At 47.8% G+C, this 27,193-nt stretch overlaps 1 protein-coding gene across 3 annotated transcripts in view; it reads left to right on the top strand.

The window, feature by feature from the left end:
• Window positions 1-27,193, top strand: part of MAP3K13 (mitogen-activated protein kinase kinase kinase 13) — a 635,805-nt gene that overhangs the window by 399,589 nt on the left and 209,023 nt on the right. For all 3 annotated transcript variants that reach the window (XM_069615749.1, XM_069615750.1, XM_069615748.1), the window contains 2 exons: window positions 9,001-9,109; window positions 9,677-9,786. In XM_069615749.1, coding sequence (XP_069471850.1) covers window positions 9,001-9,109; window positions 9,677-9,786 — 219 coding nt within the window. The remainder of the gene's footprint in view (window positions 1-9,000; window positions 9,110-9,676; window positions 9,787-27,193) is intronic.

Here is a 27,193-nt window from a genome sequence, read left to right as displayed (position 1 = left end):
GGGAGTAAAACCAAAGTAGTTAGATTTTAGAATACCATAAGTAATTTAAGGGCAGCAGACCCTATTGGTCATAACATAGTGTTATTCAGTTATAGAATCACTTAATTAGACCAACACTGTTAAAAGTATAGCTTGCAACATATGTAACTTTCTTCTGTCAAGAATGGATAGTTACTTTTAAGAACACAGTTCAGAGATAGTACCAGGGATGTCATTTAGGGGTCGCCAGGGGTCTCACTTGCGACCCCTGAGTTCTACCTTGCGACCCCCGAGGTCTCCCTTGCTACTCCAAAAAAAAATAATTCAAAAACACCCTTTTATTTTTTTTTTAAACAAATTGAAGCTCCTGGGGCTGTGTACAATGCCATGTGGCTATTTGTCTTTCTCGGACTATGCATTTTGCTTTTCGCAAGTTGCAGTTATAGCATGTTTTTTTTCTGCGGATACATATGGTGATCCATTCTTGTATGAAATGTATATCACATTACAGTAATATTGTAACCATATTTTTCATAGTCTACTTCTGTTTTGTCAATGGGTAAACTGTCCTGTCCCCTCGCTTTCCGTGCTGTGACTTTGGGGTGGGGTCAAATTACATCACTTCCTGTGAGGTCATCAGGGGTCAAGGGTCATGTGATATCACTTCGGCTACCCCTGGCATTTTGGTGAAATTAAGTCCCTGGATAGTACTATAACTCCTATACTTTTCAGAGGGGCATTCAGATACTCCGGGACAAGTAATAAACGAGTAAACTATTTTAGGAGTGCACTAAAGCAATTCAGGGAAAGCATAACTCCATATTAGTTTCAGAAGATCAACAGCTATTCCAGGCCAGTAGAACCTATTGGTATATAAACCCATTACACTATTTTCTATTATAGGAATAGGCAGTTTAACCAATGATATTTTTCAGAAGTGTAGAATACAATTCCAGGGTAAGAACTCTAGCAGACTTTTAAGAAAGGCAATCAGCAGTTCAATGTAAGGACCTATATACTTTTCAGAGGGGCTACAAACAACTCAAAGACCAGTATTAACTCGTCAGACTGTTATAGATATGCACTTAGCAGATCAAGGTAAGCGCCACCCAATGGTACACTTTAAGAATGACACACTATTCAAGGTAGGTAAACCCTGTTGGTAAGCATTTACACCATTTCAGTTAAGGAGAATAAAACAGTACCACACTATTACTTTTAAGAAGAGTGAAACACTATTTCAAAGTAAGTATACCAACTTATACACCTTTTAAAGCAGCAACTTAAAGTTAAGTATAAACTTCAGGACACTTTGTACAGAGATACAGCTACCACACTAACCTCTTTAGCAAGTAAGTACTTTTCACACTTGTATACTTTCAAGACAGAAACCTTATCTTTTAAAGTCCTTCCCTATTCTAGAGCATGGGTTTTATCAGAGGCAGAAGAGGGACCCTAGTGGTCTAGCAGCCAGCTGTAGGCAGGCCAGGATAGGGTTCGGTTGCAGAGAAGTCAGAGTTAGTTTAGTGTTCAGAGACTTCACAGAAGACTCCCTGTAGGCGTTCCAGCGTTAGGCCTGGACGAACGGTATGGGCAAACTCCCAAACACACAACTCCCAAACACACAAATCACCCACTCAGCGACACAGGATCGACACAAGACTTGAAGTAAGTATTGCCCAAGCCAAGACAGTGCCTCAGCTAAGAAGAAGAGCTTGGAGATGGTCATCTTCGTGAAACAGCAGCACAGAACCCGGTCCTTGTATTCTTTGTCTGGAGACTGAAGAAATGGACACTGAAGGGAAACTGGCAGCAGCAGTCAACAGGAGTTGCTTCCAACAAAGGATTCTTCACGGCTTGCAGCAGCTCTGCAGTTTTGGTGCCCTTTTCCAGGTACCTGATCAACAAATATCGGCAGTTGGACAGATTCTCGTCACTCTGTTGGTCCAGCACTCTGGTGAGGGGACTTCAGGGATTCAAATTGTGTTTCTGGAGGTCCAGCAGGAGTCCACCAAGTTTCAGCAGAAATCAGACTTTGGAAGACCATGCACCGCACACTGGCTTGAGGTCCCTGGGTATTGGCGGTTTGCAGCCCAGCAAGGTCGTAGCTTGTCGAGGGATGGTACGAAATGCAGATCTTGTTGAGACTAGTGGGTCTCACCAGCCTCTTGGAAGGATGGGTTAAAACGGGCTCCGGGTACACAACCGGCTCTCCGGTCACTGGAATTCATTACAGCAGTCTTTTCTTCATCTTCCTCTTTGGATCTGGTTCCAGTGGTCGACTTGTCTGCAGCTTTCAGGATCAGTCTTTTATAGAGGAACCACAGCATAACTTCTGCAAAGTCTCACTGCAGTTTACAGAAAGGCCACGGCTGGCTGTCAAATCAGGACAGCCAGTACCCCAGTGGGAACTGGTTCCTTTCAGGCAAGCTGGCAGCAGAGTATTGGACTCCTCACTCACTTCCTGCCTTCACAGACACGTTGGAGCCTCAGCAGGAAACACAAAGGGTTCCCGCCAAAGACAAAACTTCGACCAGGATCTTTCCCACCTAGGATGGCAGAAGAAAACCCAAGAAACAACAAGCAAACAAGAAATGGTGAAAAAAGGAACCCACCATTCTAGCAGAATGGTGATCCTCCTGTGCATTATCACAGCTGATTTGACATCCTGCGAGTAATAAGACTAAAAAGTCATTAAGGTATAACAACTGCCACCAGCAGTTCGGGTTAGCTTGCAATTGTAACACAAATGTTACAGGAAAAGTGAGAAAGGGGATACATTGTATCTCCACAGCACTCCACATAAGGTGGGGTGTGCTGGTCTCACATAGTCAATGTAAATGGGATGGGCATTCCAATTTATTCTTGGGAACAGTAGTTCACCCAAGATATTTAAGAGAAATTAAAAAGGGAAGCCCAACGGCAACCCAGCAACACTGTCCATAAGGAGCTGTCTGCTGCCATATTAAATTACATACAGCCCAAACTTTAAAGGGAACTATAAATCCATACATACACTATGGAGAGACAAAAAAAGGTCACCCACGGGGGGGGCGTGTCCGTCAGCCATGCTGTAAGGACGTGAGCCCATAGAGCTCCCGCCGGATCTGTCAAACAAGATATGCCCTGCTGTGAAAATACACATGGGGAGAGCAGGAACACTTCTTTGCCCTCTCTGTTAGCTGCAGAGCTAGGAGGGTGAAGGAATAATCCTTCTGGGTGCTTGGAATGCTGTGATTGGGAGACAGGAGGAGAGCAGCGCCTGAAGGGAAAATGGTGCCTGGGGCAGAGTGGTGAAGAGGGCGCCGAGGGGCAGAGCAGACAACTGCCTGCCTGTTGCAGCAGTGGAGGATGTGGCTCTGGACAGTGCGGGCAGGACCAGCAGACGGGGAGAGACCCCGGACCTGGTAGTGTGGATCACACACTAGCGAACAGCACACACTGCAGTGGGACAGCAGCCCAGCACCGAGGGGAACCCAGCAGGAAGCGGACCGACCTGACAGGGGCGGTGGCGGCCGACCCCTGCGAGTAACAGATTGAAGGTGAACAGAAAGGGGGAGTGTGGTGACTGGATGGAGCACGCACAGACCACTCTGTGGAGCGGAGAGCGGGAACGCTGCAGTTGCTTGACCCGCAGAGAGGAGCAGCAATATACACACAGGGCAGCGGCGGCACAGGGGAACAGAGATGGCAACTGAGACACGAGCTGTAAGCCCTGTGGATCTGAGGGAGTGCTTGAGTCTGAGTAGAGGGCATGGAGCCAGCCCGGGTATGGATGAAGTGCCAGGAAAGTGGACACGGGGACCAGAGGCCGCTAGCCAGTCATTGGCGCACATACATAGGAAGCACTGATTTGGGTTCTAGTGCCCTAAATATCGGCAGACACGTCATGTGACTCAGAGAAGCCTTTCATCGAGGCGCCCAGCTCCCACTAGCACAACCAGAGACTGTACTGAATAGTGCATAGGCTAGTTGGGAGACGCTGAAGAGGAAAGAAGCGAAGGCACAGTAGACGACACGCTGAAGAGGGAGTCTGAGCCCGGGGCAGATGGTGTGACAGCGGAAGGAAGGACCTGGATGCAGGACACTGGTGGAAGGCACAGATGGGAGAAGTGCAAGGACTTGGGCCACACCAATGGAACTACCATAGGGGTACGAAGACAACTGTGGGACAGACATAAATTGGTGTGACAGAGAATCAAGTGGTCTAGGGGAACACTGCATGGTGGAGAAGGCGCACTGAGAGCGGCTGTACACTGGAGCGGTATAGCCGCAGGAGGCACAGAGGCGCACATAAGGGTTGGGGGTAGGGGGACAACACTGGAAGGGACCATACAGAAGGAGAGCCAGGCCGAGAAGACATACAGATACGCGTCCGAGCTGGGGCTTGAGGGAGACACTGCTGTGACAGACCAAATAAAGGGAAATCCAAGCAGACCAAAATGAATAGCTTTGCACAAAAGGGAGAGAGCAGTGGCGGATTGCCGCAGGAGAAGACGGGAGACACAATAGAAGTAGACTCCAAGGCAGAAGAGAATCAGATCTTGAAAGCAATATCAGCTCTGCAGGCAACCTTGGAGAGAAAAATGTATGAGGTCAAGCTGGATGTAGGACTGCTGCTGCAGGATGTCAGAACACTTGCGTAAAAGGTACGGACGTTGGAATCCCATGTGGAAGAAACTAAGCAGAATATAGCAGAGACAAACGGTGAGGTAGAGGACCTAAAGCAGCGAGTCACAGTGCTGGAACACAGAGCGGAGGATGCAGAAGGCCGAGCGCGCTGCAACAACACAAGGCTTCTGAGCCTGCTGGAAGGCAAAGAGAGCAGAGACCTCATGACATTTGTGGAGAACATGCTGCTGCAGGAAGGTGGGCCAGGTAACCTGTCCCAGGGATTTACTGTGGAGAGGGCCCACTGGTCTCTTGCCAAGAAACCCCCGCCTGGGGCTACACCAAGACCAGTGATTGCAAAGATTCTCAACTATAGAGACAGTGACAATCCTAGCCTTTTCCTGACGTGGAGGAGTCAATGAGCGATGGTAAGCCAAAATAGCGGTATACCCGGACTATACCCTGAAGGTGCAAAGAAATGGGCAGAGTTCGGCCACGCCAAAGAGAGGCTATGAAACGCAGACCTCAAATACATGTTAATTTATCCAGCAAAGCTGAAGGTCATACATAATGGGACTTTGCATTTCTTGGACACTACAGCGGGAGCACATGTATGGATGGATGCGCAGTCAGGGGGTGGCACCCCTACAGAGGAGGCGGGCACAGAGACCTGAGAGAACCAGAGTGATGAGTGAGCACTTAAGCCTCACAGAGGCACATGGCAGGGGAGCAAGGAAACTGAGAATTACGGGAGGGCGAACGTATTGGGAAAGTAGAGGGACATAACGATGAAGACTTACACTATGGAAGGAGGGGGGAGGGGCCACAGGCGGATAGCCATATCCCAGTGTCCTGACTTTGGAGGGAGTTTTTTCAGGGGCGACAGTTAGCGGCGCCCAGCTCCTGCACACGAGACCGGAGTAGGGGGGCAGAAGGTCTGGTGGAGGGTGAGAAGCAACTGCGCTTGAACGAGCAGTAAGCCGTTGGGCATTTGTTACAATGTTGTGGAGTTGGGGGGGGGGGGGTACACAGTTTGGTTACGGGTTCAACTACAGAGCATGATATTCTGGGAAAAGGTACTTGTGGTTGTTCGGCCACTCGATAGAGCCTGGGAGGGAGGGGAAACACAGGGGCGGGGGGGATAGAGAGAAAGCAATGGCTGCTAGCCTTTCGTAGGGAGAAGGGTGGGGGGGCGAGTGGGACGCTGAAGGGATGGAGAGGAAGAGGCCTTGGTATGCTCCCAACCATGAGGCTACGGCCTTCTTCGGGACGCTGGGCCTCAGACTGACACAGTATAGGGGAGCTATGTGGTTATGGGGGCGGGGGGACTATAATTGTACACTGGACCCTACTTTGGACAGGTTAGACGACAGGCATCGGAAACCGGCACCACCTGACAAAGCACTGAGAGGTCAGATGGCAGAGCTAGGCCTTAAAGACATATGGAGAGAGCTGCATGGGAGGAGGGGGGGCTACTCCTATTACATCTGTCTAGAGGAGGTGCACACACCATATAATAGAATAAACCAGGGGAGTGGGTGAGGACTATGCAGCATTTGACTCAGTGCAATTGGAAGGGTTTATACAGTGGGTCCGTCTGCTCTTCAAGTAACCAATGGCCAGGGTCAAAATGGCTAGGCACATATCGGAGGCTTGGGAATCGGGCAAGGAGACTAAGGAGGGTGTGCTGTGTCCCCCATGATATTCATGTTGGCACTGGAACCTTTGGTGGCCCTACTTAAGAAAGACTATAAGGATGCAGGCATGCAAGTAGGCGATACGGCACATGTGATCTCGCTATAGGCAGATGACATGTTATCATATGTGCGAGACCCCGAAGGATAACCTGCCGTACATATAGGAGGTATTGGATGTGTTAGCTAGGCTGTCAGGCATAACCATCACTAGAGAGAAGTTGAGTCTGTTCCCGCTGGCGTGACTGGATGGGCGGGACCGTAGGCGCTTACCAAACCTTGGACTGCGATGGGAAATAGAGACCTTCCGATACCTGTGGGTGGATGTCTATCGGGAACCAGAGAGGGAGTCCAAGGGGAACACACTGAAGGCGCTGAAGCGGGTGGAAAGATCTATGGTTTTCTGGAAGAAATTGCTGTTGTCTATGATGGATAGGGCTGCAATACTGAAGCTGGTGGTATTGCCACGCCTACTGTATCACTTCGTCAATATACCATATGAAATCCCAAGGCGTTTTTTCCACAGACTGGAATCACTGGTGAAGGGGGTTGATCTGGGGGGATGGAAGGTCCAAGATCTCGTTGAACACGCTGCATAGGGACTACAAAGGGGGGCGATCAGACTGCCTAATTTTGAGGCGCACCACCTAGCTGGGCAACTATAACTTGTCATAACTTGGCTAGCGGGTACAAGGACTCACTAGACACAGAGCTATTGCAAAAAGAGGCCAGACTACTACTTGAAGGAGGTGCTGTGGGTAGGAAATGTCAGCTTGAGAGGGTTGTCGGTGCTCATGAAACTGGGGTGGAGAATTTGGCACAGTCTATGGAAGATGGTGGGAAAACTGGACCCATAGTCCAGCAACATACCCCTAACGGTCATATGGAGAAGAAACCCAGAAGAGGTGCGTGACCTCGGACTACACTGGGAAGCGAAAGGGATGGTCACGGTGGGGGACCTACACAGAGAAGGGAAATGGGTGGGCTTTTCGGAACTGGTGGAAGAATACAACCGCTTCAAAGGGCAATGTCTTATGCACCACAGGATATTGAAGACAGCAGAGGATAGATGCCCCGGGGCTGAGAGAGGGGGAGCAAGGGGGTGACATGTTAGACACACTTTATGATGTGGCAGAAGGGGCACACATGATCCTGAGAGTTTACGAAGTGATACTAGGTGTGATGGGACAGGTGGGGCTGTGGGTGAGAGCGAAATGGGAGAGGGATTTGGGAAGAACTTTTACGGATGAGAAATGGGCCAAAGCACCAGCGTGCACGAGGAAAGAGTCCAGAAATACTAGATTTAATCTGACATAATTGCAAGTCACACACAGGGCATACAGGACCCCAAAAGACATCTCAGAGTTCCCGGGGGCGGAGCCACAAAAATGCCGTATATGTGGATGCAAATCGGCAGGGATGATGCATATGTTTTGGTCATGCCCTGTAATTGCGGCCTTCTTGCAAAACATAGTGGACAAGGTCAAGCTAGGGGGTGTAGAAATGAGTGGATGGACACCTGGAGCATGCCTACTGGGACAGTTCCTGCGGCGGCGGAGAGATGTGCATCTGACCAGGATGAAAGATCTTGTATGCGTCCTGGCAAAAAGGCCCTCACATTAAGGCGTAGTAGGTGGATCTGTGGAAATGGGCAGAAGCTGAAACTGTGGTGTGGTATAGGGAAGTGTATAGAGGCCAACGCTAGGTTAGCAACGCTGTGACAGCATGCAATACACTTGTGCAGGTGATGTTTGCGATCCCTGTGGACGGGCTGCCTAGGGATCAGGAGTAATTGAGAAGGTTCTATAAGTGGCCACAACAATCAGAAAAAGGGGAGTTTGGGGAGATATAAGGGGGTAGGATCAGGGAGGCATGTAAAGTTGGGTAGTTTGGTTTGGGAGGTGTGTCAAAACGTTATTACAGCTACGAATCAAGTATTAGGAGACAATGGGGTGGGGGGCAGGGGTTCAGAAGCAGATAAAGGAGCACTCAGTAGGGCAGGCACGTGTGAAAATGCACACATGTGGAACTGTACTGAAGAGGCAATGGGGCGCTCATAGTATTGGCTTTTTGACGAATTCCTGACCTCCACCAATGTCCTAAATGTATGTTATAATGTAATTTTTTTTAAAAGTAAACAATAAAAAAGTAACCCATAAAAAGAGTAAAAGATTCCCACTCACCAAGGGGTGAGGGAAAAATAAACATTAAGTCCAGCAAAAGGCTCTGGGGTTGACACAGGTCAGGAAGATTTACCACATTTTTGAAAATCTTACCCAACACTCCTCCTGCCCTTACAGGAAAGCAGAAAGTAGGCTCAGAATGCCCTGCGTTTTAAAATATGGAGGCAGATGAGGCAGTGGGCGTTGAGCCTTTGTGTTTCCTGAAGGGGAGGACAGTGGGAAGCACAGGGTGTCCAATATTCCCCTACTGCAATCTTCAATGGAATAAGTAGTCCATACAGAACCAAACAAATATGCAGGGTGCATTCTAATAGTGCCACATTTCTGAATACAGCGCTTTGATCACTGTTGCAGTATCAGTGTTGTGCTCAGTGAGCTAATAAGAGAAATGTATGAATACATCACACCAAAGAAGTACAGTTTATGTTGAGTGCTTTCTTCTCATTCATAATACGTCTCCTTTCATTTCCTCAGCTTGTTAGTGTCATCACATGTTCCAAAACAAATACTTGTTCTGTTTTTTTGTCCTGAAGGCAAAGCAAACCTAGGAACCGTCCATCATTCAGACAGATTCTCATGCACCTAGACATTGCCTCTGCTGATATCCTGGGTACACCACAGGAAACCTATTTCAAATCTCAGGTATGAAAAAAGTTTGTGATAAAATTGTGGAAGAGACGTATAATTTAGGATCATCTTAGGCACCATGGTACTTCACTGGGATCGGTTTTTCTTGGTCCACAAGTAAAGCATTATTCTTTCTGTGCCTTTTACATTTAATTTAATTCAATTAATCAAATAACCAACATAGACTCATTGTTTTTCCATTTGACAGCTACGGAATGATCTATATCAAAGTTGTCAGTGAGCAACTTACATGTCCCATGGAAATATCAAACTTTATACTAGTCCAGAGTCAAAAAGATACATTAGGCATGTACCTGCCAGCAATAAAAGATTTTTCTGAATTTGGCAAATGGATACCTGAATAACCTGGCAAAAATGAATGTTGTATGTTGGTCATTTTGATGCAAATTACATAGCTGATCAATAATAATGCTCCCAAAGTGCGAGATTTAAATTGTATTGATCTCTTTGTGATAAGTAATGAGAAACAACAGCATAACACTTGTTCATAGATACCTGCTGCACAACCTGTTTTAAGGATTGTTTTGTTTACAAAATGCACAAAAATTGATTTCTCCGAAGGCTGAATGGCGAGAAGAAGTTAAGAAGCACTTTGAAAAGATTAAGAGTGAAGGCACCTGCATACACCGCTTAGACGAAGAGCTGATTAAGCGCAGAAGAGAAGAGCTCAGGTATTCCATCCATTCTTCTGCGAACCGACTATCAACCCCCCCCCCCCCATACAGCGAGTGTTATATGTGTTATATTTCTGTGAATAGCTCTTTAGAAAAACACAAGAGGTGATGGCTGGAAGGTTAAGAATGTATCTTATGGGAAACAAATGGGGATTACCCCTGTAAACAGTGGTGGCTGGGGTAAACCATAAGTATTATCTTTACAAAAGAGGGCCCCACTGAATTGTGTTATTCAGAATTAAAGAAGGTAACATTATTTAGATGTTCGCATGTGTCAGTTAAGAGATCACCCTGAGTAACACTGAAACCAGAAGACACTGAACATTAGATTACTAGAAAAAGTTAAACAAAAGAAAGTATTGAATACAAAAGAAAATAACATTCAAATTGATTATGAATATGTTCAATGTTATTGAGTAATATGTATTCACTGCTATAGATTTGGAAACAGATGCAGTGTTAAGGCATGAGAATTGATTAATACAATTGGTGGAAAAGCATTCCTATTAGGAAAGGAAGTTTATGGGAGGCGCTGTTGCGCGACTGTAAAGATGGCCACCACCTGAGAGAGCTTGCTCTCAGCAATGCCGAATATCCTGCAATATCCTGCTCCACACTGCCTGCCGATTGACATAAGTACCAGCACAGGACTTGTGAGACTGCTTGTTTTGTTTGGATATCATTTCTCTGATCCCCACTTGCCAGCATCTGCATACGAGCCTCTGAGGCCTGCAGCTCCGGTGACGCTGGTGGGTGCCAAACTCTGCGCTGCCTGTGCGCACGACTGGAGGCCGGGATTCTGCCCCCTGGATGCAGACCTTCCTACACCCTCACGGCCTGCTCCTGGAGTCGGCTGGGCCCACGCAGCATAGACGTCTCCCAGCCAGCGGGAGACACCTGTGACAGCAGAGAGGGCTTTTCCCCCTGCTGATCCCCCTCCCACCCCCGGCTCACATGCTGTGGCTCTGTGCCTGCAGCAAGGGGGCACAACGGGTGGCGGAACTTTGCACCTCCTGCGCAAGCGGGCTGTTGCCGGGCCCCGGGTCTCAGATGGCAGTCATTCCAGTACATCGACAACCCACCCCTGTGAATCCCTGATGCCTCGGATCATCTCCGGCTGCTGCCCTGCAAAGTCCATTAACGTCGGCACAACCCAGTGAGTCTTTTCTGCCCCCACTGGCCGCACTCACCCCCCACACCCCTGGCACTCATACAACAGCCCAGGGAAGCGCCTTGGCCCGGTCCACAGACTACACGGCCCGCCTCCTCCTCTGGGGAGCTCAATTGTTCAAGAAGCCGTGGGCACACTGAATAAAGCTATGGAGAACGGCACCTGTTTCCTGATATACCTCCACTCCTGATCTACTAGACCATGGAACACTGCTTGCATGCCTCACCCAATCTCCGGACCTGTCCCCCATCTGCACCCACCCGCTATCTGGGAGTTGCCCAAACCATGCAGCTGTATGCGGGTGGCACTGCCCTCTCACCTATGAATATTGATTTCTTGTGGCACATCCTGCAGTCAGTGCACCTCCAGAAACCATCCCCCCGATCCTGGCACGGCATCAGAGGATCAGGGGAAGACTCTGGATTTTCCACCACCACCCCACTACAGAGAGTTCCTGTGGTAAATATTGGCTCAGCTCCTGAGTAGACCCCCACAATGTGGAGTGGTCCTGCAGCACCCTGGGGTGCACCTTCGGTAACATTGCCACCTAGATGCGGGGGGCAGAGCCAGAGCTCCTTGACATAAGAGGTACTACTTCATCCTGAGAATCGGGCGCAGAGTGGGGGGCACCCTGTCTGTGCCCTCCCCACCCCCCGCTATGCCTCTGTTGTGGACTCTGACAAAATGGAAAACAATACTAAACAAGCAAAGGTGGACCAGTACACAAGACCAGATCAGCCCCCCGAAGCCCCTCTCTACCTCGGCCCCTGCAGTGGTCTATATTGCTACACTGAATCAGACATTGAGTCTGAAGAACAGCATAGATTCCCTCAGATCAAAAATTGATACGCTGACCTGCAAGGTAGAGTCTTCTGCTGTACAGATAGACAAGCTTTGTGGCCGTATGACGGAGGCAGAACAGCAAATCGGGGATACAGTGAACAGGGAGGTGGTGTCTTTGCAACAATCAGTGGGGTGAGTCGAGGCAAAGAACGATGACTTGGAGGGAAGGTCAAGGAGAAATAATATCTGCATCGTGGGAGTCCCGGAGTTCACACACATGGACAACATGGAACTATTTGTCAAAAAAGCTCCTTGTGGAGATACTCGAGCACCCCCACTGTCCTCAGTGTTCCTAGTTGAGAGGGTGCATCATTCCTTGGCGGCTAAACCACCTCCAGGGGCTCCAGACAGACCCATTATTGCCCAGATCCTAAATTACAGGGAAAGAGATGTGCTCCTTCAGACTGCAAGAGACAAGGGGGAACTCCGATATGGATCCTCCATCATCAGGCTTTTTCTGGACTTCAGCCAACAAGTCCAGGAGCAAAGGAAAACCTTCCAAGCCATGAAAAACAAACTGAGGAAGAAGAATATCCGTTACACCATGCTGTTTCCAGATAAGCTTTGCGTAGTCCACAACGGGAAAACCCTGTTCTTCACTACTCCAACCTCTGCGGATTGATTAGTCTCTGAGCTACCAGATAATGTGGCTGCCCACAGCGACCCAGACTGACTGCTGGCTTTCTCCCCTCATACGGCAGGTCACCCCCCATTGGGGTCCCCTGCCCTCACCTAGTGGTGGGCAAGTACAATGTTGGAGCGCATATAGTGGTCTCGCTGATGTGCCTGAGAGCTGCAGCCATGTTTGGCACCTCATTGATGCGGCCACTGCATCTAGTTAGTTGTTTTGCTTAGTTGGGATGGGGATCAAGCCAGTATGTTTGTTTCTGGCGTGGGCGGGGGGATGTTGGGCAAGTTATTTACTGGTTACGGTGCACAGGTAATCTATGTTGTTTGCTGCAATGTCACACTGTCGATGAATGGGGAAGGTATACATGCCTTGAATTGACTGCGTCTATACTGGCCATTATGGTCATGTTTTCAGACCCAAATTACAATGTCCTGTAATTCATTAAATGTAATGTCCTGGACCATCAGGGGGGTCACTTATAACAAGAAGCTGAGATTGCTGCTAAATCATGCTAATCTACACAGGATCAACATGCTTTGTCTGCGGGAGACGCACCTCCCTGCGGATGGCCCTCTCCCCGTGGCCAGGGGGTGGGAGCGTACATCAATACGGGGCCTCTTACTCATCACAATCCAGGGGGGTCGCGATGTACTTACACCAGTCCCTACAGTTCTGCTTACATGAGCAATTGGCGGATGTAGAAAGCCGATAACTGTTTGTAGCAGGGAGTGCATTGGTATGAGGGTTCTGTTTAATATATACCCCCAATATGGATTTGCCTGACATTTTTCAGAATTGTTCTGCACTAACCCAAAAATTTTCCTTACACTAAATGATATGGGCAGGGGACATTAACATGGCATTGACAGTGGACATGGACTGGTCCGTCACTACACAAACAACGCCTCCTAGAGCTGCTCTAGCTTGGCGAGATAGAGCAGAGTCTATGGGACTGGTGGGTATATGGAGGCACACACACCCAGACATACAGGAATTCTCATTTTAGTCTGGAGCACACGGCACGACCTCCAGGATCCACTACATAATGCTCTCTCTCCCCCTCGCCCGTACAACAAAGCGCACCAGAATGTTGCCTAGGACCCTATCTGACCACTCTCCGGTACTGGCGGTCATTCCTATACTGGAATTGGTGCACCGTCCCCTTCAGTGCCCTTCTGCGTCCTCGAGGATGTAAGCTTCCTTGGTGGGCTACGAGATGACATTGTGGAATATTTGCATACCAATGTGGGCTCCGTCACGGACTACCGTACGATCTGGGAGGCTTTTGAGGTGGACATTAGGGGTTGCTGTATCTCTAGGGACAGCGGGGTTCTTAAGTCCCTGAGGGCGACTCTCCAAATGCTGGATGGGGAGATACAGGATCTAGAAAACGAACAAACATCAGGTACAAACTCACGGGTTGCTGGGATGCTTGATGATAAACATTGTGAATTCTTGGAGACGGCACAAAGAGAGGATACATTCTTGGGGGAAACCAGAGTTGAGTACCAGCTATGCCGAGGGTGGCAAACCCGGTCAACACCTCGTCACATGTCATTTGTGGCCCGGTGACGAAGGCTACCATCCAGTTCAGGTGTCTCCATCTCCAGCCTGGTGCATTCTGACCTCATCCTGAACCGCACCTCTCTCGCCTGCGGTTTACGAATACGTTGCGCCATGTTTTGGGCCACTCTCGTCTATGGTGACCATTTAGTCGACTCTGGGTGTCCAATACCTTCATGATCTGTTATGGTTTGTTTGGGAGGATTGGGGGGGCACTGGGAGCAGAGGGGATTTCTGCAGACTATTATTTAAGATACAACATAATTATGTTATACTGTGTTGACCCAGTGTAAAGGAAAAGAGTGGGGGCTCTTCCAGGTCTTGTCCTCCTCCTTATGCACAGCCTTTTACTTGGGCAGGCTATATGAGGTGCCCTCGCCAGGGCTGAGCTCTCGCTCCCTCTTTTTAGGAGCCATCCCTGTTGCAACAATGAGTGATTCCAGGGCCATCAGGCATTCCTGGATAGGCTGCACTCCCTGTGAAACGACTATAGCTAGTGAGTCTCCTAGGACTCTCTTAAAACTCAGATTTCTTTGAAAAAGGAAAGACATTTGTCTTTTGGACCACAAGTTGAAAACCCTTTTTCAATAGATTTACTACTAGTTTTGGAACCAGTTAAAGATAGATCTAATATTGTGAAAAATTGTAGTAACTGAACGTCCCTTCTTACTGATCTGCATGGTATTCTGTTTAGAGACTAAACCAATGTGTTTACCAAAATTATGGCTTTCATTCCCTGCCAGGAGGGTTCAGGCCTCAGTTCGGGCTGTGGGCCGTTAAAGGCCATGTCCACCCGACCGGCAGGACATGAGTCATTCACACCCCTGGGTTCGTCAGGGGAGCAACTGGCTTTCAAAAAATGTCATCGGGAGATCCGCGCTGCTAGCGCAGCCGATTTCCCAATGAAAAATGGAAAAAGAAAAAAATAAGATGGCCGCTGCCATATAGAAAAGGGACTGTGTCCCTTTTCCATATCTATGGCGGTGGCCAGGCGGGACGAGCTCCAGGACCAGAGCGCAGTGCTCCGGTACCACAGATAAGTGGAGGGAGTGGGGTGGCATCAGGGAGAGGCTCCCTGTCGCCTCCCGCAATGAAAAAAAGAGAAGAAAAAAAGCACCCCCCGGGGAAGGAACCCGGTGGCGGGACAGCGGGTGGGTATTGTGTATTCTCTGCCACTGTTCCAGCCACCTGATTGGCTGAGCGCCCTTCCCGGTTGCAAATATGTTGTCACCAAATGATAGACCACTATGTAGCAGCTTCATGTACCATGTGAACACTAGCCAAGGGTCTTGATGCCTTGTGGCAAAACAGGATTATCATGATTCAAACAGGAAAGCAACAAAGACAGATGCCACTGCCCATCACTTGGTCCAGCTCAAGCAATCACCATAATTTTTACAGCCTTGTCAAATCGAGAGGGCACTTCCAGAAGCCTGCACACAAGATTGCCAGCATGCACCTTTCACAGAGCATTTTTTGCACATGTGTGGATTGGTCAGAAGCACATCAGAGGGCACTCATTCCCTTGGGAGCTGGGAGAGCTAACCCTGTTGCTTATTAACATGAACTTATCAAAATCCTAACAAAAGCCGCAGGCCACGATGCCAAGATGGCGGCCGGTGGAGCAGGACGTGTGTGAGCTGCTCTGTCCTTGCCTGGCCGCATAATAAGCAATTAACAGAAGCATTGCGTGTTGCAAAGACTGCAGGGACGCATGCTCAAGAGGAGACCCCTTTCTGTGGTTCTTGGTAATCGGCGGTCTTTGGAGAGATTTGCAGGGGGCAGGAACATCGAAGTGCAGTGCCCCGAGTAAAGACCTCCGACCCTCCACATTGCCGATCGGGACGCAGCGGAAGGTGGAGGGGACAGGGGAGACCTGGAGACGACGTAGCCGAAGTGGGTTGAGCTCCACCTCATCTTGCGGTGGTCCGGAGAGGCTGGGTCTACCTGAGTCTGGTCCGAAAGCCGGGTCCCGAAGCCATCCCAAACCATGATGGCGACCGGGAGAGCATGAATGGACGGCGCCAGTGCCTCGACTCCGGTGTGAGGAGAGGGGGCAGGACCACTCTTGAAGAAGGATACTTGGTAGAAAGAGCGGGATATCTTGGCATCCGCGAGGACCCAGAGAGTCGCCCCCCATATGGGGGGCACCCCCCACCCCCGAGAGTTGAGGCAGGTATACAGAGAAAAAAACGGCAGCAAACCCGGCTAGGGGGGGAACAAAGATGAACAGCCCCAATGGGGGGAAGCGGGTATGGAAGGGCAAGAGGCATCTTCCAGCCACACCATAGTTGCGGCTACTGAAAAGGAGATACCAAGACTTAGAGCTCATAGGAACCGTGACATACTTGGCCGGTAGAAGCAAGCTAGAGGACACCCCCCGATCCCCTCAATGAAATACGGCCATAGAGCTCACCCCCACACAGGAGGAATCAAAGACCAGGGGTGGCCCGACCGGTGGCCCGCACAGTGAACAGGAACTAGCTGCCTCACTGTGTATTTTTGGGGGAACCAAGATTGGCTGGCAACAGACAGGGAAGCGCCGCGGTGGGGCCACTCTCGGCCCCCCGCCCACTGGCCAAGATCTGACGAGGCAATAGTGTTCACATTCACTGAGAAGCACAACCTACAGGTGGAACCTATACACTCCTTATGTTAAAACGTAAGGGGAAAACTGTGCCGGCAGGACAGAAACTCCCACAGCGACGCCAAGACAACAGAATTAAAAGGTTGTGGGGTCCGGAGACGCCAACACAGACTGACTGAGCGAGGAGGATCAAGGGGCACAGCAGCGAACCGACTGGGAGCCGGAAACATGGGCATATGAAAGGGGGACTTGCAACCATTTTTTAAAAGAATTCCAGGATCAATTTATGGCAACATTCCAAACGCAATTTACCTAACTTAAGACCGAACTTAAACAGTCATTACAGGAAGTCAAAACCAACATTGCTAAACTAGAGGAGAGGGTGGACATGTCAGAAAGAGCGCTGCAAGACTTGGCGGACGACTCAAAAAAAAAGATGAGCGAACATCTTTCACGCCTATCACATAACCTGGAACTCCAATGCGAGAATTTAGAAAATCCCTCCTGTAGGTCTAAGATACAGATCAACACCTGGTGGAGTCCATCGAAGATGAATTCTTGAAGGCTACGGTGCAGAAATTGTTTGCAGATCTCCTCTCAGGAGAAAATGACCAGGACGGACCAAGGACGTGCTAGCCGCAATTACCTCTAGGCTCAGAAGGAACAGATACTGAGAGCAGCACGGAACTCTGGCCCGATAAGTATCAATGGCTCAGAAGTGCATCCAAATCAAGATCTAGTCCAGACTACACTACAAAAGAGGAGGGCAATGGGCCCGGTCGAACGATTATTGGCACAAAAGCAAATCAAATACAAATGGACATTCCCCTTCGGGTTGCTCTTCAAGTGGGAAGATAGGCAGCATCGGATCACAACCTGCAACAATGGGCTACGTATCTTTCGTTTGCAAAATGAAGACAGCGAGGATCAAGATGGCTACAGAAAAGCTGAAAGACTGGAAGGGGGTGGGGCAGAAAACCATGGGAATGGAAAACCGTGACGACGAAGGGCAGCAGAAAATGAAAAAAGGACAGAGAACACAAAGCTCTCTGGTCTTCTTTATCAGTTTAAGGCAGAGGTCAAGCCCTAAAAAGTAAAGTGGGGGGACTCATCAACAAGCGCAATGGAATGTGACATCATCAGAAATTAGCATATCAAGGTGAAATGTGCACATTTCATTAAATTGGCTTTGCATAAAGACCCAAATTGCACAGGGTGAATGGCATTTGCCTTTCATAAAATCCACATGCATGCACAAAACCAAGAGATGATATTTTCTTCTAATAGTGTTTTTCAAAGCGTTGAAAGGTGTGCATGTTGTAAACTCCAAGAACCGATGCAAATGTTTTCCCTCGTACTTGCAGTACTGTAATGGGACATTTCACCTTTAGTTGTTTGATAGTTCTCGTCAGGCTATACAGTGCAGTGGTGAAGTGCCCGGCCTGCAAACCTGACGACTGCGGTTCAATCCCTGAGGTCGTCTTTAATTCATAAATTCTAAATGGGCATTCAATGTTTATCATTTTAGCTGGGGGGGCGGAGTCCACCCTCTGAAAAAAGTGGGTTGACTCCATCCACCTGCGTGTACCCCCGACTTTAGCCCTCGTTTAAGGGGTCTAAGTAAATAGAAGACAAGAAGGGGAGCTCTATCCCAGCAAAGACATCACTGGCTATAGATCCAAAAGCCTGCATGTGATAAACAGTAAGACAGTGACCCACAGGGACCGTGAGGCAGGCACTGGTCGGTGCGAATCCTAGAGTGGGCTTTAGAATCCCCCATAACATCTCTATGGGTATTTTACAGGGCCAATTGCATTGGGAACGGCACCCGGTCGATCTCAGGAACTTTGCCCCCCCCCCACCCTCAGGGAATGGGGAAGAAGTTTGGGGGGGAACATTGGGAAGGGATAGGTTTTACCGGTTGGTTATGTTGCACACTGTGACAAAGAACCACTATGATGACCATCAAACTCTTGAACTATAACGTGAGGGCATTAATTCCCCGGTCAAGAAGAAGAAACTGGAAGCATATTTAAGGGGGGCGAAAGCAGATATTCTGATGTTTCAAGAAACCCATATTAGGGAATGGGAAAAATGGAAAGTCAAGATGCGGGGATACTCCCAACTGTACCAAGCCAATTCTATAGACAAGACATCAGGGGTACTCATTGCTATACATGACAGATTGACGGTACAGGCCCTAAAAAGTAAGCCGGACCCAGGAGGACGCTCACTTTTACTGAACGTAACAATGGGGGCCCGTATGTACTGTAAGTAACTTATGGTGACAACAGTAAAGACAGACACAAGTGAGCACAGTTCAAGGGTGTTTATTAAACTGTAAATGCAGGGTGAAAAAACGACCATCAAATAAAAAATGAGGCAGTCCTTGTGGCGTCGTGTCAAAAGGGCCTATACTAAGAAAAACCTATTGCCAATTCCTTGCAACTAATTACAAAAAGAGTGTGGGATAAGGGTTCAATTAAGAAAGTAATAAGTCAGGATGTGATTGCCAGGAGTCTCCCTTCCCCACGTTTTCAGCACGGGACAAGGTGGGACCTTGGAGCACAGCACACGCTTGAGTTTTCTCAGCACGAGTCGACAGTTCCGTTCCAGCTATCATATTCTTCGATGGTTAAGTCTCTTTTTAATAAAAAGTCTCTTGCCTTCGAGGGCCTGATGTATTCAACCACAAACAAACAAAAAAGTTCCTTTCTCTATGGACTTTGGGTGAGGACTTTTCACCCCTCAATCTCACTCGACCCACTTGACAAGGGGGACCATTCACTTCCCCATGTCTTCCAATGCGTCTTACTTTCACAAGTCTTAATGTCTTTTTAAACAGTTCTTCAGGCTTTGCCCCCGATTGTCGGCTTCCCTCGGTCGGGTTCACTCTCGCCAACTTTTACAGACAGTTAACTGTGGACAACGCCGGGTCTGGTTCACTTCGATCAGCACAATATTCATAGGGACTTCAGGCCTCGCCCCTTTTTGTTAGCATCCCTCCGCCGGGTTCACTCTTGCCAACTTTTGCCAAACACGATTCGAGCACTCAATTCACCAAGCGGGATTCATTTCCCTTTCTTTCACAATCATCTTTCGGTCAAAGACTCAACGGTACAGAGGATTTAACAAGATCCCAGGATGACCACTTTGACCCCTCTGCGCCTCTTCTGAGGGCCTTCTGGTTACAGTAGTCTCTTATCATCGGGTAATCGCCCAGAGTTTCCGGCGAGAGCATCCACGTGGTGCCGGACGCCTCTGTTGCAGGTGTTCCCCCCTCTTACTCAATAGTTCTCTTAAGCCTTTCAAAGTTCAAATTTAGCTGCTTGCTACTTTTGGTTAAACACAGTTCGGGTTCTTATCGACTCTCCCCTCGACTCACCGGCTGTGATGAACTGCTTGGCTTTCTTCTCCTTCGAGTCAAGGTTGGTACCACCGAGACCAATGTCTCTTCCCGGCTTGGTTATCAGCGCAGGAGGGTCTTTTGTTCCGTAGACATCTGTTGCAATACACGCTGGCTATTGTTCTCAGTCTTAGGTTTCCACCTGCAGAGGTTTCACAGGCCTTGGTCGGAAAGGGAAAGGTCGCTTCTCTCCTGGTCATCCCCTCCGTATGCACCGTCTTTCGCCTCCATTTGAACTGCCATGATGAGTTAGCTCTCACAATGTCCAGTCTGCCTTGCTCTTCCTGTGATCTTGTGCTCCACCTTTTATCCCTTTGGGCAAGAGAAAGGGCCGTCAGGTGTGTGTGATTCTGGTCTCTGGTGATTTGTCCGTGCATTACATTATACATTATTACATGGACGACGAGAGGCATTCCGTTTCCCTATAAGGTACACATGAGCATTTGAACAATGGGAACATACAACATACAGCATGGGTACACGGAGGTAGAGTTTAATATACGGCATAAGAGTAAATTTGCAAAATAAGGTGAAGACCGTTTAAACAAAGGCGGACCATCTCACACGGGGTAAGCATGGAGATCACACAAACAACGACATATCGTAAAAACATTGGAATCCAGCGAAAGAGCACATAAATGACGAACAAAACATCTGATATTTCGAAAGAAATAACAAGGCAATTTGAAACACCGATGAAATAGAACAGAAATTACAGTGATTTCCGAACCATCCATACATGGATAAAAAACCATAGCAAACAAATATCAAGCGTAGCAAAGAACAAGGAAAGGCAACTGAGTAGAGCAAACAAATTCGAAGCAAGGCAACTGTGTAGAACAAATAAACTCAAAGATCCTCCTGAAGAACCGTCAGATAAATAGACGGGTAAACACATGTCGAGGACACAAATAAATCAAGAGGACAAGTATTAGGAGGACACAAGAAGAACAAGCAAAAAGCAAGAAGATAAAGGACTTAAACAAAGTGAAAATAATGAGCACATCAACAGACTGCAAGACATTTATTACAGTGATAAACTAAGTGCACAACTGAAAGACACGTATTGCAGTAATTAGTAACATGAATGCTTAATAAAAAGGCGCCATTTCAATCAATACAGTATTGTTCTGTTGTCTTTTTCAATTTTTCAACCCTTGGACAGCCTAAGGGAAACTGTATTTTGAATTAGAGCTGCCAGTTTGATTACAAAAAGGAAGAATCTTTTACAAAAATAACCTATACACATCAACAACATTGGGCGCCAGTAGCTGTCTTAAGGCTGATTTTTTACAATTCAATTCTGCGATAATGATATACTGCATTATAATGTTTGGCATGTTTTCTCATTTTCCTAAATGTTCTCTTAAATGTTGTCCTGTTTGTGTATGCCATGTGGCCTACTGTGGTTTTTGAATCTTTGACTTCGCCAACATATATTGGTATCGATGATAATGTTAATGACATTATGGCATGATATTGTGGTGCTCACATTATGTAACTTCTAATGGTTGAAATTTTGTGTATGAATATTTAACATTACTGATTGACACGTTTCAGATGAGATCTATAGACCCTGATGAAGGACATGTGATGTCCGAAATGCATTGGCAAGATCAGCATCTGCGTTATTGTCCAAGCAATGACATCATATAAAAACCTACTCATTGTATATCATTCAGATTTCTTTGAACGATTAACACTATCGACCAAACCACATAGTGGACGATGGGGTGTGCAACCCACACCGAAAGGCTATATAGCCTAGGTCTCCATAGGTATCTTCACAATTAGTGTGCCCAGTATGGAGGCACTGTGTTGTGAGTCTGCACCCCACTCAGAATTTATAATTTATAATTACCTACCAATTTCCAGTAGAAAAGCCTACAAGCCAGAAATTGAGAAAGGCTGTGCCATCTCACTACTTTGATCTCTTTGATTTTGGTCAATTGGCTCACTCTGCCTGACCCTTGGTTTGGGACATGTCAGGTAAACAGGTTTGCACTTAATCCGTTGTCTTCCGTGAGATGTGAGAGTGTTCGTTGTGTCAAAAAGGGGGGGGGGGGGGCGGGGGCTTTGTCCTGCGAAATTATATTCTTCGTCCTAGGGGAGTTGGTAAATTCAAAAAGGTGAGATGGGTAGGGTTTGTGAAGCATACGGGAATGAGCGGTATCATTATCATGAAATGAACCAGGGGGATTGTGAGGATGGTAGTGTTTTATCTGAACAGGTTGGGAGTGCAGGAATTATTAATCAGAGGGATGGGAAAAGGAATGACTGGGTGTATTCAGGTAGGCAACAGATAACCAAGGATTCTGAGAATTGTAGGTTTTGATGGTAACAGGGTTTGGGCTCATAGTTGGTTTTCCAGAGGTGTAGGTGTAGTTGGATTTTATTAAGGGAGCTTCTTCGGGTGGGAGGGTTTTAGATGTAGAATACCCAAAGAAAATCTCAGGGACTTCGTCCTCCTCTCCTTCTTCCGCAATGTAATAATGCGTCTCACCTGGGGCATTTCCCTGAGCATAACCACGGCTTCCCCTACCCAGGTGATGCTCCCTTGCTTGTCCACCCCCAGGGTTGGGATCTGAGAGTGCCAACCCTCCCCTGGCCACCTGAACAAGGGATCCCCGAGGTTTACTTGGGAGAATACCCTCAGGTTTCTCACAGTACACTCTAGCGACTATATACGCAACCAATACAGGACAGGATGGCTCTTTGTGGGGGGGTCCTGTTACAACTCAAGGGATTTGCCAAGAGGGACATAATCTTGGCGGGAGACTTTAACATGGCAGTGGCTCCTCAAACTGACAGGAGCACACAATCCACCTGGCACATATTGGCACCAGCCAAGGCCCTCAAACAAAAACTCACCACCTTAGCCCTTCACGATACTTGGCGAGCAATCATGGGGCAGGCGCAGGGCTGTACATATTATTCCCACGTACACTCTTCCCTGTCAAGGATAAATTACATCTGGGTATCCACCCGTATAGTGGAAGGGTAAAGGGGATTGAACGGGGGACCATCTCTCTCTATGACAATGCTCCCCTAAGAGTACAGAGGGCAATAGGGAACGCTTATGGAAATGCACTTCCTGTCAGCTCTGATCCAAGAATCGGTCTTAGCGAACTTAATAAAAGACGAGATGAGACGCTAGATGTGGCCCCGGAAATAGTTTGGGACACCTTCAAGGCTGTGCTGAGAGGTCACATAATAGCCCTGAAAGCATAAAGGGACAGGCAGTGGTGACTGTGGGAGGTGGAACTCGAGAACAAATTAAGGGACATCCAGGTGGAGATGGCAAAATACCCTACTAAGAAGCTGCAAAGAGCGATGAAACATACCAAAGGACAGTTAGAAATGCTCCTCACGAAATGTGCTAATCAGCTCTAATATGTTAAAGCTAACAAAGCGAACAGGTTGTTGGCCAGACAATTGAAATAAAAAGTCAGCACCCAGACAATCCTGGAGCTAACGAATAATACAGGGGGGGTGTGGGGTTGGGGCACGAGACCACCAATGAGAGGATCATGGGGATATTATAGGATTTCTACGAAAAACTGTATGCCTCTAACTTTCCGGCAGGGGACAAACAAGAGGCTTATTTGAATAGAACCCCCTTGCCAAGCATTACAAATGTGGAGAGGGCTGGGCTGGGAGGGGAAATTCAAGAGGGAGGTGATTAGGTGATCCGATCGCTACCCAGGAACACAGCGCCGGGGCCTGACGGATACACAGCACATTTTTATAAACAATTTCAAGACTCCCTGTTGCCACGCCTCATTAGGCTCTTTAACTCCTTTAGGTCAAAGGGAATGATAATAATTCGATGAACAATGCCAAACTAATAGTCTTTCCTAATGCGGGCAAGGACCTGCAGTACCCCACGTCATATAGACCTATAATGTTGTTAAATACAGATGCTAAAATATACACAAAAATGTTGGCAAATCGACTCTCTGAACTTTTACTGAAGCTAATATGACCGGATCAGTCGGGGTTTATTCCACAGAAACAAGCTCACAATAACGTACGCAGGGTTTGCCATCTGTTGGAGAAGATGGCTATAAAGGAAAAGCTGGCGTTGCTAGTTGCGTTGGACACAGAGAAGGCGTTTGACAGAGTCAAGTGGTCTTTTCTGTTCCAAACGATGGAACGTATGGGACTCAGGATGGGGTTTCTCCAAATGGTAAAGGCATAGGCATGGCCGATATAGAACACAAAACAATAGTGTTTATCCGGACCCTGAAAAATCTATGCCAGCACTGATGGCGGAGTTAGACGAGGTTGGGGCAGTTTCAGGGTTAAAAATAAATTGATCGAAATCAGAGCAGTTGCGAATCCCTACACAATTGACAATGGCGGGGAACGGTATTACATATCTAGGAGTTATCATAACAATGTCCCCAGAACAAATATATTGGACAAACTATCCCCAACTACCTGCAAAGGTGAAAGCTGACCTGCTCAGATGGAACCCCGTAGCGACTTCTTGGCTGGGATGGATGACCGTAGTAAAAATTATGCTTTTACCCAGAATCCTATATTTCTTCCAAGCACTCCCACTCGACATACCCAAATCCTTTTTAGCACCCTTACCAAACTTGTAACAAGATACATTTGGTGCCACGAGCCCCCCAGGATAGCAGTGACCACCCTGACAGCCCAGAGACAACAGGCAGAATGGGACTCCTCACTTTTACAGATACTATGAAGCGGCACAACTTTAGGTCATAAAAGAGATTAGCAAAATTGTGGGACTGGTGGCCGATCCAATGGATTCAGTAGTTAGCCGAAGGGTTTTGACCACATGCCCATCCCCATTCCTCCTGATATTCCAAAATCCGTAGTCGCCCCCCCCCCCCCCCGGTATGGAACCAATAGCTTTTAAAACCTGAAAGGCAACGGAATGCCTGAAAATACCGGATATGTCCCAGAGGCAGACTCTTAGGACATTTGAGGACTGTAGAATCAACATGGGGTGGGAGAGGAGGACAGAATCTGCTATAGTAAACTAAGATACTGGCTATCCACCCCAACGATAAAAGCAGCAGCCACAAGACAACTGACACCCTTCGAAGTGTATATCATGTCCCACACAGGCTCGAAAAAAATAATGTTTAATCTATACAGATTACTAACTGACGCCACTACCCTAGCACAATGGAATTATATTTAAAAAATGGGACGCCACACACTGCAACGCAGTTGCAAAAGAACATTGGGAGCACCTCTGAAGAATCTTCCCCAAACTCACTCGCTCCATTGAAACAAGGGAAATGTGGTACAAAATGATTCTCCAATGGCACTATAAACTGGAGCAGCTTCAGACAATGTATCTGACTCTCCCTTCTGAGGGAGGGGATGTAAAAATCAGGGGGGACTGCAGGCACATTTGGTGGGACTGTCCAGTTATCAGACCGTTCTGGGAGGAGGTGTAGATGCAAATGGGAGGGATATTTCTGGATCGTGCATCAACAGAGACAACGCTATGGCTGTGTGACTTGTGGAACCAGAAACAAAAGCATACTCCAAAAGACAGAAACGCAGCTTAATGACTCTCCTCATAGCGGCGTGGTTAGTAGTGGCGCAACAATGGAAACAGAAACCGGCGCCATCTAACCAGGATTGGCTTCGGAAGGTGTGGAAGTTTGTATCGCTAGAATGGACAACTCACTTAATTAAATCTCCTTTAAACGCAATTGGTAGGACGTACTGGGGACCTTCAAAGCGATTATATGCTCCAATGGTGCCCTCACAGAAAGGATTCTCTGGCTCCTCTCTAGCTATTAGGTTCGAAACTATCTGAATTACTGCCTCTGTAAGGTTTGGGTCTGTCACTGATTCCGGGAGATTTCTCATGCGAATGTTAGAGCGTCTCGAGCGATTCTCCAAATCTTCACACTGAATTTTGAGGTTTTGTGTAATCCTCGATAAGTCTTTCAAAGCTACCTCGGTCTGCTTGCTATCTTCTGTCGTTTCTTGTCGTGTCTGCCCATTTGTATCAACACGTTCACCCAAAGATGGGGATTTTAGTAAAGAAATCTCAAGTGAATACCTTATTTCTGTGTTGAACGAAGTGAATTGCCCCTGAAAAGAGGCACAGAATTTGTCCTGGAAATCTTGAAAACTTTTAGCAAAGTCTACTTTGGATGCTGCCATGTGGCTTTCTTCCTTGTGGAGTTCCAGTGAGAGTCACTCAGCAGAGGGGTCTGTGGCCACCATTATATCATTTTCCCTCACCCAGCATTTTTCCAGGGGATGGGACGGTTTTCGAAGAGGTTGTGTATAGCTAGCCGGTGCCTGCTTCTTCATACCTTATATCTAGCTCCGCATATCGTGTGTAAAATCACAGCTACCAGCAGTGAAGCACTCGATAGCGAACCTGAGGTCTTAGGGGAGTAATTAAACAGTGTGAAGCTTCCCGGCTCTCACATTGTGGTACAAGTGAGAACAAAAGTATACGCCTTGATGTATAATTCTCAGTGCGCCACAATCACTGCAATGGATGAGCATGTGTTCAATAAAGACCTCCAAAAGCTGACAATTTCCGCAATCTGAGCTCCAAATATTGCTTTACAGGGAAAAGACTCCTGACATGTCTGGTTCTGCAGCACCTCGGGTGCGTCGAGCCTGGTCTCGGCTCCCTCACTTCCCATGGCTCATTCCAGGCCATGTACTCCCCGCCACCAACTAACCTTCATCCGAGTGTCTCCACGTCTCTCTAAGTCTTTAATATCTGTCGCTGGAGAATCCCAGCACCTTCCTGCATCGTTGCCAACTTGCGTCGCCGCTGAACTTGTTCCAGCCAGGGGGAGGCCCTCTGTTACCATCCAATAGATTCCGGTTTGGAGAGCCGACTTTCCAGTCTGCCTACGATGTGCCACGCCCAGTTCAAGAAAGCCGAAGTTGCACCCCGAATTGAGGGTCAATCCGTTCTGTCCACCAATGCAGGGTTGCTGGGGGGCATCACACACTGTTTGCTGGAGACAGGAACTGCATTGGGGTGATCTACGGCAGAAAATGTGCTAAGTAGGAGATGGAGTGGCCGCACGCATTTCTTCACAGTGCGGCAGCCATGTTGGAATTGTCTCGAATTAGCAATTTATCTAGTTCCTTCTAGAATTTTGATATTGCTAAAGATAGTCCCAATTGATGTTTGCTCATGCATTGTATCCATAAGGTTTCTGTTGTAAGTACTCT

The sequence above is a fragment of the Ambystoma mexicanum genome, chromosome 9, assembly GCF_040938575.1.
Source record: "Ambystoma mexicanum isolate Mex_15411 chromosome 9, UKY_AmexF1_1, whole genome shotgun sequence".
Taxonomy (NCBI): Eukaryota; Metazoa; Chordata; class Amphibia; order Caudata; family Ambystomatidae; genus Ambystoma; species Ambystoma mexicanum.
This window is presented reverse-complemented; position numbering and strand designations above follow the sequence as displayed.